Here is a 13,237-nt window from a genome sequence, read left to right on the forward strand (position 1 = left end):
GATCCATGGCCCAGCTCATCCCCAGGGAGGCAAACAGGAATGTTCACATTTGCTGCAGCCCCTGTGCAACTCTTGGTGTCACTTTGAGCTCCTCACAGACATCTGGTGCTACTGCTCAGGAAAAAGCCACTCTGCTTCCACTTAAATATTTTATCTCACCTTAATTACTGCTGATGTACTCAGTGTTCAGTGCAGAATATCTAATTGCTCCTGGAGGGAATTAAAACCCAGTAAGCACTCAGGCTGTTTTTAAGTGGTACCTGGAAGATGCCCACCTGATGGTCCTTCCCATGGTTAATTTTCCCCCATTTCTCCTCAGCACTGCTTAATTGGAGTAATTAGTTTAATTTGGGACTGTCATTCAGCTGAGTCTTAACAGATCCCCTTTGCTCTCACTCTCATTCACAAATAGGCAGCTTCCCATTGTCTCCCTGCTTTAATTCTAACACAAAGGTTTGAATTTTACTTAAAAATTTACTGGTAAGATCAGGGATTTTTTTTGGGACTGGTTAGAAAAATGTCTTCTCCAAATTACAACAGTAACTGAACTCCTATTTTTCTACGTATGATTTCTACTCTGTGCTCTTTCTGGGTTCCTAATTGGTCTCCTCCCCCAGACCTTGCCTCCAAAAACTCAGTAATTAAAATTGAAATTGTGTACTGAAAGGTAATTACTCAAAATTAGCTGTTCTTTTTTTTCCTGTGAGGCACCGTTCCATAAAAACCTCTAAAATAATAATCTATAGCTCAGAGGTTAAATTGATCTCATTTCTCCTTTTTTTCCCACTCATGGTCATCACTACACAGAACAGGAATTTCCACCAGCAGTGTCACAGCCCAAGCCCCACTTCCCTGTAACACTTACAGTCATATTTATCTGAGTAAATTCAATTTAAAATCTGAGAGAGAAACAGAGTGACTTTGAATCCTAGCTGTGAAAATTGGAAATGGGAACACAAGATTGAAGATAAGAACAGTGGGGGAAAAAAGGCAGGCAGAGGGGCTCAACTCATTCTTGACTTTTTAACAGGAGCCTCACACAGAAGGAACAAGACAAAGGGGAGCTGTTGTGAGGGGAAATACCCCAAAAAAGCTGCTTCCTCCTTCCTGTGTGTCACCAAGGGGTGGAAATCAGAACATGCCTCAGAACTCTTGGAAAAGAGAAAAGCCAGGTCTGCTAGGGACCTAGATTAAAATAAATGTTTCCCAAGAGATGTTCTTTCATTCAGGAGTTTGTTAAGCAGATATCAATAGCCATGCTCTCTCACAAATCAGATTTTCCACTTCTTGACTATCTGCACTCGTTATATGCCTTGAAACAATAGCCCATACAGAATTTACATTTTCCTGAGTATTTTAAATTTATTTTCCATTTATTTAATCTTTCCTCCATCATGGGCTTTGAGGAGAACCTCCCAGATCAACGTGAGGTGCTCCATCTCATAATGAATGTACAGAGGAAGCAATGGGGTGTAGGGCAGTAGGACAGACCTGAGAAAATCCCCACCATTCCCACACCCAGGTGCAAGGGGATTGGAAGGGAACACCCCAAAGCAGCCCTTTCCCCTTTTTTCACCAGCCTGTGTCCGTGGGAAGGCAAAGAGAGATGGAACACATGGCTCTGTCCTGGGAACCTTTCCATCAGCCCTGGCTGGGATGATCCAGCAGCAAGAAATGAACCTGGGAAGAGAAAATGCTTCCACCAGGGGCCAGTGAAAGTGGATTTTATTGCAGGTATTGGGCATCCCAAAGGGAAAAAACAACTGTAGGATCAACATCTGAATGGGCCTGGTGAAACTGCCCATCCTGGGAGGATTCCTGCTCTCATTAACCTCACCCAGCAAGAGGCATCAAGGAGCACTCCCTGTGGGATGGAGGGAAGGGCAAATTTCCCTGCTGACAAGTTCCCTGTGTGGATCTCCTGTGTGGAAGCCAAAAGAGCAGAAGGAAGGTGGGAGAGGGGAAGTTCAACCCTTGAGTTTAGCTGAAAGAGCAGAAGGAAGGTGGGAGAGGGGAAGTTCAACCCTTGAGTTTACAGGAGGGGAAAACACCAACTAGCAAAATTTTCCTTCCCTTAAGGCTGGCAAAAAAAAATCTCAGACATATCTGAAGTCAATATTTCAGCTTCTTAGTGGGAGCTCACCTGGCTTCAAACCCCTGTGATCAATTTGATGAAGAAGAACGTGTAAAAATTGCATTTCCAAAATTACTAAATAAACAAGCACTGCTAATTGGCAGCATTCTGCTCTGCAGTGCTAAATTCTGCTCACATTTGCAAGGGCAGAAATCCAGCCCAATGCCTTGGGCTGAACCAGAACTCTTGGGTGTTTTTCTGCCTGGCAGGAGGAATATTTTCACTCCTAAGAGGCGACACTTTAGGGAGATATTTGGAAAAAAAAGTGGAATACTGAAGTGGCCTCACTGGCTCAGCCAAGTCCCTTACTTTCCAGATAATAAGATCTCAGTAAAAAGATTCACAAATCTCTCTAATATTCCATCTCTGTCACTTGCAACTGTCCATGTACAAGACAATTAAAAAACTAGAGGAATATAATTACAACAGATGCATAAAAAAAGGAGAATGGGTATTAAATATTCCTTACTGATATGATTAGTATCACTACAAAATTGATATAAATGATTATTTAAATATATTTAAATATTAATATTCTGTAGTACTACATACTAATTTTAGTACTAAATACTCCTTATTGATAGTATTTTTATAGGAACCACCCCTGTTTCTACAGAAGGATTTCTGTGATTTTCATAGCAGATAGTTGAATCTCTCAAAGTCCTGTCCTGACACAAATTCGTGGGGTTTTGTGCTTGATTCCATGTTATAAAAAATACATTTTGCTGAAGTAGTAGTTCTTTAGACATTTGTAGCTCACACACAACTGGTGCTCGTTTTGCTGGTATCTTTTAAGAATGAAAACTACAGGAAGCTGATTAAAGGACAGATCCAACAGAGTTTAAATTCCACCCTGATCCCTGGAGGTTTTTTCCCACCAAGACAAAATTTCCAAGACGTCTTCAAAGATTGAAACAGAAGAACTGAAAGAAATTACAATAATTGATGAAATCCCTTTTAAGTCAACAGCCCTAAAACACTCCCTTTTGTGCACGACCACACCAATGCCTCCAAAGTTAAATTCACAGAGGCCTTTCTGCTATAACTTAGATATTTCCTATTTTTTGTAGACATCAGGTAAGGACTTCTCAGTGCTTTTTACACTAACTTCAGCTAGATTTTTTTTATTCCACTCATTAAATCTACCTTAAATGAACTAGAAAAGCACAAAGGCAGTGCAGTGAGTACACTGAGAGCAAGCTGTCTCTCTAAATGGACATGGGATGTTCTTAGTTTTGATTTTTTTGGCTATTTCCAGAGTGCATTTGAGATAAGGAACATTCATTTGGCCTTCCCTTAACAGACAAGCACTTCCAGAGAAGAAAACTTTTCAGTGTTCCTTCAATAATGGTGCTCGGGGGAATATTGCTATTGGTGAGACACGTTGGGTAATTAAATATTCAAAGTGTTAATTTGAAATGGGTGAGATGCAGCTTGGCTCAAGGCAGGAAGTGTTCTCCAGGAATATTTGTCAGGGATTGACAGCACGGTGTGCAGATAAAGCCCAAGGCCACAAACCCAGAGCTGAAGTCTCCATTTGTGAATCAATAATCAGTGCCAACAATCAGCCTGCTCAGGGCTGTGGGGCCACAGCTCCTCCTCAGGCACCAGCTGAATGCAGAGTCTGCTGAAAATCCAAATCCCTCAGACCCGTGGGGTGCTGGGGGTGGGCAGAGCCTTCAGCCTGGGAGGTTCTGCAGAAACCCCAAAGTGAGGGAGCTGAGCTGCTTGGGATGAGGAATGGGATATCCAGCTCCTCATGTCCTGAGGAACCCTGAGTGGGCACAGCATTGCTCTGACCAAGCCCAGGGTCTGGTCTGGCACATCCAGCAGCCAGGACAGGGTCAGACACACCCAGAGGACTCCAGCGTGAAGGAAGAACGAGGAAGGAGCTACTGGATGTCCCTGTCACCAGAGGAGCTCAGAAAGTGCCCAGAAATCTCTGTCCTGAGAACATCCCTGTGCTCATTGCCAAGTGGAGCAGCTGGTGCAGAACCAGTAACTCAGCTGAGCTGACACAAGCTGGAATGTTTCCTTGAGGAGCTCAGAGCCCAGTGCCCAGCTCAGCTCAGAGCCAGCCCTGCCTGCCCAGGCTCTGCTCAGAGCCAGCCCTGCCTGCCCAGGCTCAGCTCAGCTCTGCTCAGAGCCCAGCCCTGCCTGCCCAGGCTCAGCTCAGAGCCAGCCCTGCCTGCCCACAGCTCTGCTCAGAGCCCAGCCCTGCCTGCCCAGGCTCAGCTCAGAGCCAGCCCTGCCTGCCCAGGCTCAGCTCAGAGCCAGCCCTGCCTGCCCAGCTCAGCTCAGAGCCAGCCCTGCCTGCCCAGGCTCAGCTCAGAGCCAGCCCTGCCTGCCCAGGCTCAGCTCAGAGCCAGCCCTGCCTGCCCAGGCTCAGCTCAGCTCAGAGCCTCTCCCAGTTCACTCTGTCCCCAGAGTGTGGCAGAGCCCTGACCTGTGCAGGATGAATTCCATAGGGATTATCACCTCCCTTTGTCTCAGAAGAGCTGAGTTATTTTCCTTTCCCAGGCTGCAGAAACCCCTCTCGTTCTCCTCCACTCTCACAACTCTTTTGTTTGTCTCAGTTTGCTGTGCTTGGCCTCTGGCCACAGCCCTGATTTCTGCCCCGATGGAGGGTGACAGCTCTGCCTTTGAAGGAATTCCAAGGCTGCTGTTGGGCTGACCAGCAGGGAACAACCCTGCCCAGCCCTCCCTGGCCTCTCCCACATTGCTCCCCTTCTTTCCCAGAAACCTGCAGTCTTGGAAAAGGCAGAGGAAGAGCTGATCACAGTTCCCAGAAGAGGTTTTTAAGCAACAGATGAACTTTAAGCACACAGAGAGAATGCTGGAGCTGGAAGGGACATCAGAGGACATCCAGGCCATCCTCTTGTCCTAAGGCACATCCAGCTGTACCTACACTGCTGGCAGATATTTGCCCCACTGGTTCTTACTGGATTCCAGCCACAGGCACTTTAACTGGCAAATCTTACTTCAATTTAATCCTTTCAGTCCCAGTCTGAGCACGGACGTGGAGAACTCATTCCTCATATCCTTCAGTTTCAACATGAATTTAAAATACATCCCTGCAAGCAGTGACAGCTCACTCTGCCCAGGGTGCACAGAAATTTCAGTGTCTACAAAACACTCTTGTGCCTTTGCCAGCAGCAGAGCCTCCCCTCAGCTCTGACAGGGAATCAGGGAATTTCCTGAGCTGGAAGGGACCCACCAGGATCACCGAGTCCAGCACCCACAGAAGTGACCACAGGTTCACTGGTTTGTGTTTCCCACATTTCTGATCTCTTTTCTTGGAAGATCTCCCTCTGGACACAGAACAGCCTTAATCCCGCCGACCTTGCAGATTTCATTTTCTCACGAGCTAAAAGTGCTTTACACTTGCAACAAAAGTTTGTGCAGAACTAAAAACCTGATCTGCACGAGACACAGAGTTTGCAGAGAGCCCAAGAGTGCATTTCCTGCATTACTGAATTTCCTACCCACTCATCTCAGTCTTGGCTCATTTCCTATTGTGACTTATGCTCAGCTGGCAAGATGAGAGGAGGTGAAATTCTGATTTAACACTTGCAGTGCAGTTTGGTTGTGGATTGGTTTGTTTTTTTTTAAATTACTCAGTTTCTTACAGCATTTTTGTCTCTCACATTGTTAAACCTGGAAACAGAAAGATGCAATAGTACATGTGCTCTGATAACATTTAATTCTTTCACCTTGAAGAGGATAACTGCAACAAGATTTAACAGGTGTTGAAAAACCTTTTCTTTTTTACCTTTCAGTGTTCCTGAGGCACAAAATGAAGCCACAGCTGTCCCACTGTGGCTTGTGCAGCTTGCCAGTCTGAGGCTGGCACTTACCCAGTGGAGGGGTTCATGATGCAGCCCCCTTTATCAGTGGAAGCTTTGCAGTTGCAGCCCCTCTCCAGCGTGTCGTGATTCATCCCAAAATTGTGCCCCAGCTCATGGGCCAGCGTCACTGCTGCACCCAGAGGGTTTTCTGAGTGATCCTTCAAAACAAAACCCACAGGAGAACCAGTCAGTTCAGCACCCAAACCCAACTCAAGGCACACATTCCCCCTCTAAGGTCCTATTGCCTGTCCTTTGAAATGTTCTATAAGTTTAGCAGCTGAAGTTACTCTGTTGTTAAATAAACTCAAGTTTAAATTCATCCTTGTATAGGGCAGAGTGGGAATTTCAGGGCAGCCCTCCTGGCCACCCAGTTTTGCCTTACACATTTGAAACCACTGTGAACATCTCTTTATTGGGGCTTAAAATTCTGCAGTTCAAGAAATCCCCCAAAGCCCCAATGCCAGCAGTGGCAGAGAGAGGTCACCAGACATGGAGTGTTGGAAAGAGCAATAATGTATGGGTGGGGATGAGTGTGGTGTGGTGAGGGAGAAGTGAGAAGTCCTTCATGTCAGGAGGCAAATTAAAAATGCAGCAAGAGATTTCACTCAGTCTATTTAACTTGCTTCAGACTGTTTCTTTAATATCAAAATGTCCAAGATTTCACAAACCTTTTAAGAAAAACTAAGAACCTTTAAAAATCTCCTTTTTAAAATGAAAGGCCAAAGCAAGCCAAAATCTTCCATGGCCTCTTATTAACCTATAAATGCTCTAAATGTTGAAAGTGTCAGTTTGAAATGTTAACAGTAATCCATGTTTAAATGCTGATTTTTGGGACAATAATTTCTGAGAAATTCACTGCATGATTTGAGTACAGGCTGCTGACCAGAATGATGTTCTGGCTTAACCACAAGTAAGAGACCTTTCCACACTGATCATTTTCCTTGAGGGAAAAAAAAAATCCACTACACTTGTAAGAAAGCTTTCCCTGAAGGCATAAACATGTAATATAAATGCATGATCCACTATTTATCAGTCAGTAAATGGAATTACTGTGTACAGCTGCCTGCTCTAGAAGCGTGGATGAATATATTCACTTTAAATAACTCCTTCAGCATCATCTAAGCCAAACTCCAGACTAAAAAGAAGTGAAAGGTAAAACTGTCTAAACCATTATCTATGTACTAATGGAGGACTTCGTACATGACTTGGGATAGATTTAAGAGTTTCTTCTTTCATCTGTCTGGGCTAATATTTTTAGTAAATAATTTCTCAAATAGCAAACAAAATCAAGAAGAGAATACAGACATTCTACACAAGTCAAAATGCTCCTTCTGTAATTGGAATAAACTCAAAATAGTTTTATCTGTTCACAAAATGTCTCTCTAAAAAAAAATTCCTGAATTTTAAAATCTTGATATAAAAATGTTGTGACAGGCAGTTTATGTGCAGTTTGTCCTGCACAACACCTACATAACGAGATATCTAGATACTGGTCTGATACAGATGGATTTATCTTTGTGCAACAGTAATTGATGGAATACTTAGAGAATTCAGTGTAATTGAACCTGATGTCAGAAAAAGAGCACAGCCTCTCACTCAAATGGAAAAAAATGCAGGGCTGAAGATTAAGAAAACAGCAAAATAATTCCATATAATTTACCACTGACTCACTGGATGATGCCTTGAAATTCAGGCTATCTGGTCAAGGCAGAAACTCCTCACGGAGCTACAGACACACAGCAAATTGAGCTCAGACTTTCTTTATTTTTCCAGTATCTCCTCCACTTACTGAGCAGTGATTCTATTTCTCTGAATACTCTGAAGCCGTCAACTAAAACTAAAAATAAGGATTCACACAGTCCACTCCAGAAGTGGAGCAATAAATGATGTGAAATGTAATTTGGGACTTGAAAAGGCAAACAATTATTCTGGCCCATGCGGTTCTCATTACTTGCTCAGATCCACTTGGAATGCAATTTTATCAGCTTCTAGAGAGGGTTTTTAGAAGGAGGAATGTGATGCCTCAGCAAAAGAGGTTATTTGAAGACAGCATAAATGAAGATTATCAAAACAAACAGTGACATGTTCCATTTGATACCGAGACCATTTAAGAATCACAAGGACTAAAGAAATGAATAGCAATGTGACTTTGATTTATTCCACCAGGGTCCTTCAAAGTTAACTTGAGCAGTAAAAGTCATTACCAAACACATTTCACAACCACTGAATAAGCAACCATCTACTGTTAAGGCATTATAAGCTGTTGCACAAAACATGCAGCTGCTTTCAGCTGAATTCTGCTTCATTCCACTGGGATTTAAATCAAATCCTAATCATTAAATGCTGTCACCTACAGCTCCACCAGGCAAATGCCCTGCTCCTGGTATTTTCAGTATGTTCACTCGGTTCATGGAGCCACAGAATGGTTTGAATTGGAAGGGATCTTAAAAACCATCCAGTCCCACCCCACCTTTCACTGTCCCAGGTGCTCCCAGCCCTGTCCAGCCTGGCCTTGGGCACTGCCAGGGATCCAGGGGCAGCCACAGCTGCTCTGGGCACCCTGTGCCAGGGCCTTGCACACTCACAGGGGACAATTTTCTCCTAATATCTCATCTAAGTCTCTCCTCTGTAAGTTTAAAACCATTCTCCCTTGCCCTATCACTGTCTGCCCAGATAAAAAGTCACTTTCCTCTTCTCTCAGAAATATTTTACTTTTAAATCCATGAATTCAGTGGGCAACCTTTGGAAACAGAAGAATGAAGACTGAATCACGTCAAAGACTTGCTTTAATGTCAACTTCCCTTTGGTTTTTCTGCGACACTACAGAAACTTCACAGGGAAATGAAATGATAAAGGTCTTGTTAAAGCTCCTCACACTCACATGGCTGCTCTCCCTGCTTTGAGTTCCTCTGCAAATTAATGGGAGCCAGGGTGTCACCCACTGAGAGAGCTCAGCCCTATAGAAAAGAGACAGGCAGGCTCCCAGGGAGGCATGACAGAGGAATTTAGATCATACAGTAGAGCTGACTAACTGCAAAAAGAACCAGCAAAATCACATCAGACAAGAGTCACTCCAGATTTTGTATTCAAATGTCATTTCTGACGCAGTCTCTCATTGTCTTTTCTTCCAGAACAGGTTTTAAAGCGTGGGAGCTTTTGGTGTTGAGTGCTGGGGGTGGCATGGGTGAGAAATTGGCTGAATTATGAGGTTGGCCAAATGCTCATTTGTGCAGTGTCGAGACACCTGAGCCCCTGACCTTCCCAGGCTGAGAGTGATTCATTCTTTCATAGAATCACAGAATCTTTTAGGTGGAAAAGACCTTTAAGATCAAGGAGTCCAACCATGCCCCAGCACTGCCAATGCCACCACTGCCCCATGTCCCCAAGTGTCACCTCCACAGGGCTTTTAAATCCTTCCAGGAGTGGGGAATCCACTTCTTCCTTGGGCAGCTGTGCCAGGGTACAGGTACTAATAAATATAAATGTTTTGTCTGTGCCTGAATCAGCCTTTGCTAACTCAGGGGATGGTTGGGCAGCTGCACTTTTGGGTTTTGGGGTGAGTGTTTGCTTCATTTGCATTTGGCTCCTTTTTGAGTACTTGTTTAAAGAGCCACAGAACATTTCTGGTTATTCTGTGCAGGTTTCAATTTAATTTGCACCTCAAAAGCTTAAATTCACTGAGTCTCTGCTCCCCTTCATGACAGCAGATTCAGCCTGGCCCAGGACTCTTCCACAGAGCCTGGGTTTCTCCTGGACATATAAATCAGTGCCCTCTCTATGGGAATGTTCTAAAGAAATGCTGATTCTTGTTTTCTTGTTACTGGAATGAACTATTTGCAATTATTTCTCTTTAAAATGACAGCTTCCAGAGCAAAGAGAACTGACTTGGCTGTAAATTACCATGTGGAGTGTTTTAAATCTTATGCTAAAAATTAAAAAGGACAAAAAGTCATCATTAAGGGCATCTCTGACTGCAGATAAAGCCAAGCAGTGACTGCAGGGCTGAGTCAAATGGGTAAAATGGGACTCTCTGCCTCATCTGTGCCTTTACCAAGACTTGGGGGTGCACTGGGACACTCCTACAGCTCTTTCTTCCTTTTTTTCCTCCTTTTCCTTTTGTACCTGTCCCCCAGGTACCCAGTAAATAATTGCTACAGACAGCAATTACAGACTCAGCTTCTCAAGCTATCAAGAGCCTGAAACCTTTGTCTTTTCTACAACTCTGACACAACTTTTCCCAAATTATGTGATTTGATTGTTCTAGTTTAAAGCTTCTTCCCTCTGTCTTAGCACAAAGCACTGAAAAACTGAAATTTAAAAAAAAAGAAAAAATCAGAAATAAAGTACATCAGAACTCCTTCCAGAGATTGGACAAGATGTTTGCTTGTGTGTTCACCATGTCTTGCATCTAACAATAACATTAATGCCCTAGGAGAGACTCAGCTGGAATAAATGCTGCCATTGTTTGTTCTCTCTGTCTGGCAATGCAATAAAACCACTGCTGCAAAGATGGAAAATAAGGCCTAACACAGGAAACTCTATAAATACAGAATAAAATCAATATAATAAAAGATTCAGGATAGACTGCTGCTGCCTGTAACACAAGTATACTCTAGTGTATAACAAATACATCTTCTGGTTCTCTTCCTTCACAGCACCTCAGCACCTGGTTCAGTAACAATTAGAGGAATAAACTCCTTGCAAAGAGGCCCTGCTATATTTCAATGCAATATTTGGGGTTTTTCACTATGGAAACTATAATTTACAAGCAATCTGAAGGGGGATATGAACGACAGAGAGATGGAAAATGGGCCAGGTGGGGCTGGTTCGGGAGGCAGGACTGCAGGGCCTGGTGTGTGTCAGCCCAGCTGGGCCAGGCTGAGTGGCTGAGTGCTTGCCCCACTTACCATGACGACCCCTCCAGACTGCTCTGCTGTGCACATGCTCATGATGGGAGCCATGCCAATGGTTGTTCCCTGGAAGTACACCCCGCTGCAGGAGGGGAGAGGAGACACAGAGCCAGCAGTCAGTGCCAGGATAACCCCCTGTCCTTCCCAGCTCTGCATTCCTGCCACTCTCAAACAAAGGCCCTGTTCCTGCCCCTCACATTTGCAGGTCTAGAGCAATGGAAAGCCCAGATGGGCTGTTCTGCCTCAGCTGAACTGAGCCACGGTGTCCCAGCTCTTGGAACATCCATTGGGACACTCCAATGGATCACCCCCATTGGATCACCCCCATTGCATCACCCCCATTGGATCATCCCCAGCTGCCTCAGCTGAACTGAGCCATGATGTCCCAGCTTTTGGAACATCCATTGGGACACTTCCAATGGATCACCCCCATTGGATTACCCCCATTGCATCACCCCCATTGGATCATCCCCATTGGATCACTCCAATGGATCACTCCCAATGGATCACCTCCATTGGACCATCTCCCAATGGATCAGCCCCAATGGATCATCCCAAATGGATCACCCTCACTGGATCACCCCCACTGGGTAACTCCCATTGGATTAACCCAATGGATCACCTCCATTGGACCATCTCCCAATGGATCAGCCCCAATAGATCACCCCCATTGCGTCACCCCCACTGGATCACCCCCATTGGATCATCCCCATTGGATTACCCCAATGGATCACTCCCAATGGATCACCCTCACTGGATCACCCTCACTGGATAAGCTCAATTGGATCATCCCCATTGGGTCACTCCCAATGGATCACCCCCATTGGATCATCCCCATTGGATTACCCCAATGGATCACTCCCAATGGATCACCCCCACTGGATCACCCCCATTGGATCATCCCCATTGGATTACCCCAATGGATCACTCCCAATGGATCACCCTCACTGGATCACTCCTATTGGATCATCCCCATTGGATTACCCCAATGGATCACTCCCAATGGATCACCCTCACTGGATCACCCTCACTGGATAAGCTCAATTGGATCATCCCCATTGGGTCACTCCCAATGGATCACCCCCATTGGATCATCCCCATTGGGTCACTCCCAATGGATCACCCCCATTGGATCATCCCCAATGGATCACTCCCAATGGATCACTCCCATTGGATCATCCCCATTGATCATCCCCACTGGATCACCCTCCTTAGTTTTTACTGCTGCAACAGGACCCTTCTTCCCTTCCTTTGTTTCTGAAGTGGGGAACAGGAGTACAAGCACACAAATGATGTCTCTACCTCAAAGAAGGGTTGTTGTAATGCAGGGGGAAGTTTATGTGCTGCTTGTGATGATGCACAGCCTTGAATGTAATAATCTCAAACAAAGTGTTATGGTACATATAGAGCAATCGAATATCTCAGGGGGGACAGTTTGGAAAGGCTCAATTTATTCTCATTCAGGTAGTGTAAGAAGTAAATAACTCCTTTTAATTACTGAGACATCAGTTGTGTTTATCTGCTCAGGATAAAGAATAGCCAATTGATCAAAAAAATACCTATTCAAAAAAGAGGTGTTTCTCTTACCTTTTGTTTTTTAGAGTGCTTTTACTTTTACAGAATCATAGACTAGTTTGGGTTGAAAGGGACCTTTACTCAATTCCTTATTCCAAGAAAAATCAGCAGGGTAAAATATGTTTATGGTTTAATTTTTAAATCCTGAATGCAAATGAATTGTCTAAATCAGACAGCATTTTAAAGCATGCTGAGGTTGTTCCATTAAGAAACAAGCTTCACTTAGGGTCAGAGCAGGACTGCCTTTTCCACTGACAATTTAGACTGAGGGCAGTTTAAACTGGTTGTAAATTCACAACCTGAGCATGCAGCAGCTGATTACAACCTCCTGCTGTACTCAGGACAGGCTTTGAGCACCAGGGCTGGGAGAGGAAACTCACCTGGAGCATCTGCTGCAGGGCCCTGCAGAGTGAATTTGGGTTTGATGTTTGCAGAGGGGACAGGCAAACCCTCAGGAGCACAGATGTACCTTCCAAGAGCTTAGCAGCTGGGGATGGACTCAGCACAGCTATCCTGAAATCCCCAAAACCTCCCAAATCCAGAGTCCAGCCTACCTGATCAGCTGTGCGTTGTCGTGGGCTTTCCGAGGCAGGAGTTTGAGCTTTCTCCAGTCCAGGAACTCATGCAGGCTGGTGAAAGGGTCCTGGGAAATGGAGCACTTATCCATGTCATTCCACACCTCCACTCCCACCAGGGCCACTCGGATGTTTAGTGGCCTGTAGAACTATGGAGAAGAGAAAAGTAGGAAATAGGTGTCTAAAAAGTATTTC

At 44.6% G+C, this 13,237-nt stretch overlaps 1 protein-coding gene across 3 annotated transcripts in view; it reads right to left on the reverse strand.

The window, feature by feature from the left end:
• Positions 1-13,237, reverse strand: part of ADAM12 (ADAM metallopeptidase domain 12) — a 177,152-nt gene that overhangs the window by 43,757 nt on the left and 120,158 nt on the right. For all 3 annotated transcript variants that reach the window (XM_039731460.1, XM_039731459.1, XM_039731461.1), the window contains 3 exons: positions 13,022-13,191; positions 10,890-10,974; positions 5,992-6,140 (listed from right to left, as the gene is read on the reverse strand). In XM_039731460.1, coding sequence (XP_039587394.1) covers positions 5,992-6,140; positions 10,890-10,974; positions 13,022-13,191 — 404 coding nt within the window. The remainder of the gene's footprint in view (positions 1-5,991; positions 6,141-10,889; positions 10,975-13,021; positions 13,192-13,237) is intronic.

This window comes from Passer montanus, unplaced genomic scaffold (assembly GCF_014805655.1).
Source record: "Passer montanus isolate IOZ18808 unplaced genomic scaffold, ASM1480565v1 scaffold77, whole genome shotgun sequence".
NCBI lineage: Eukaryota > Metazoa > Chordata > Aves > Passeriformes > Passeridae > Passer > Passer montanus.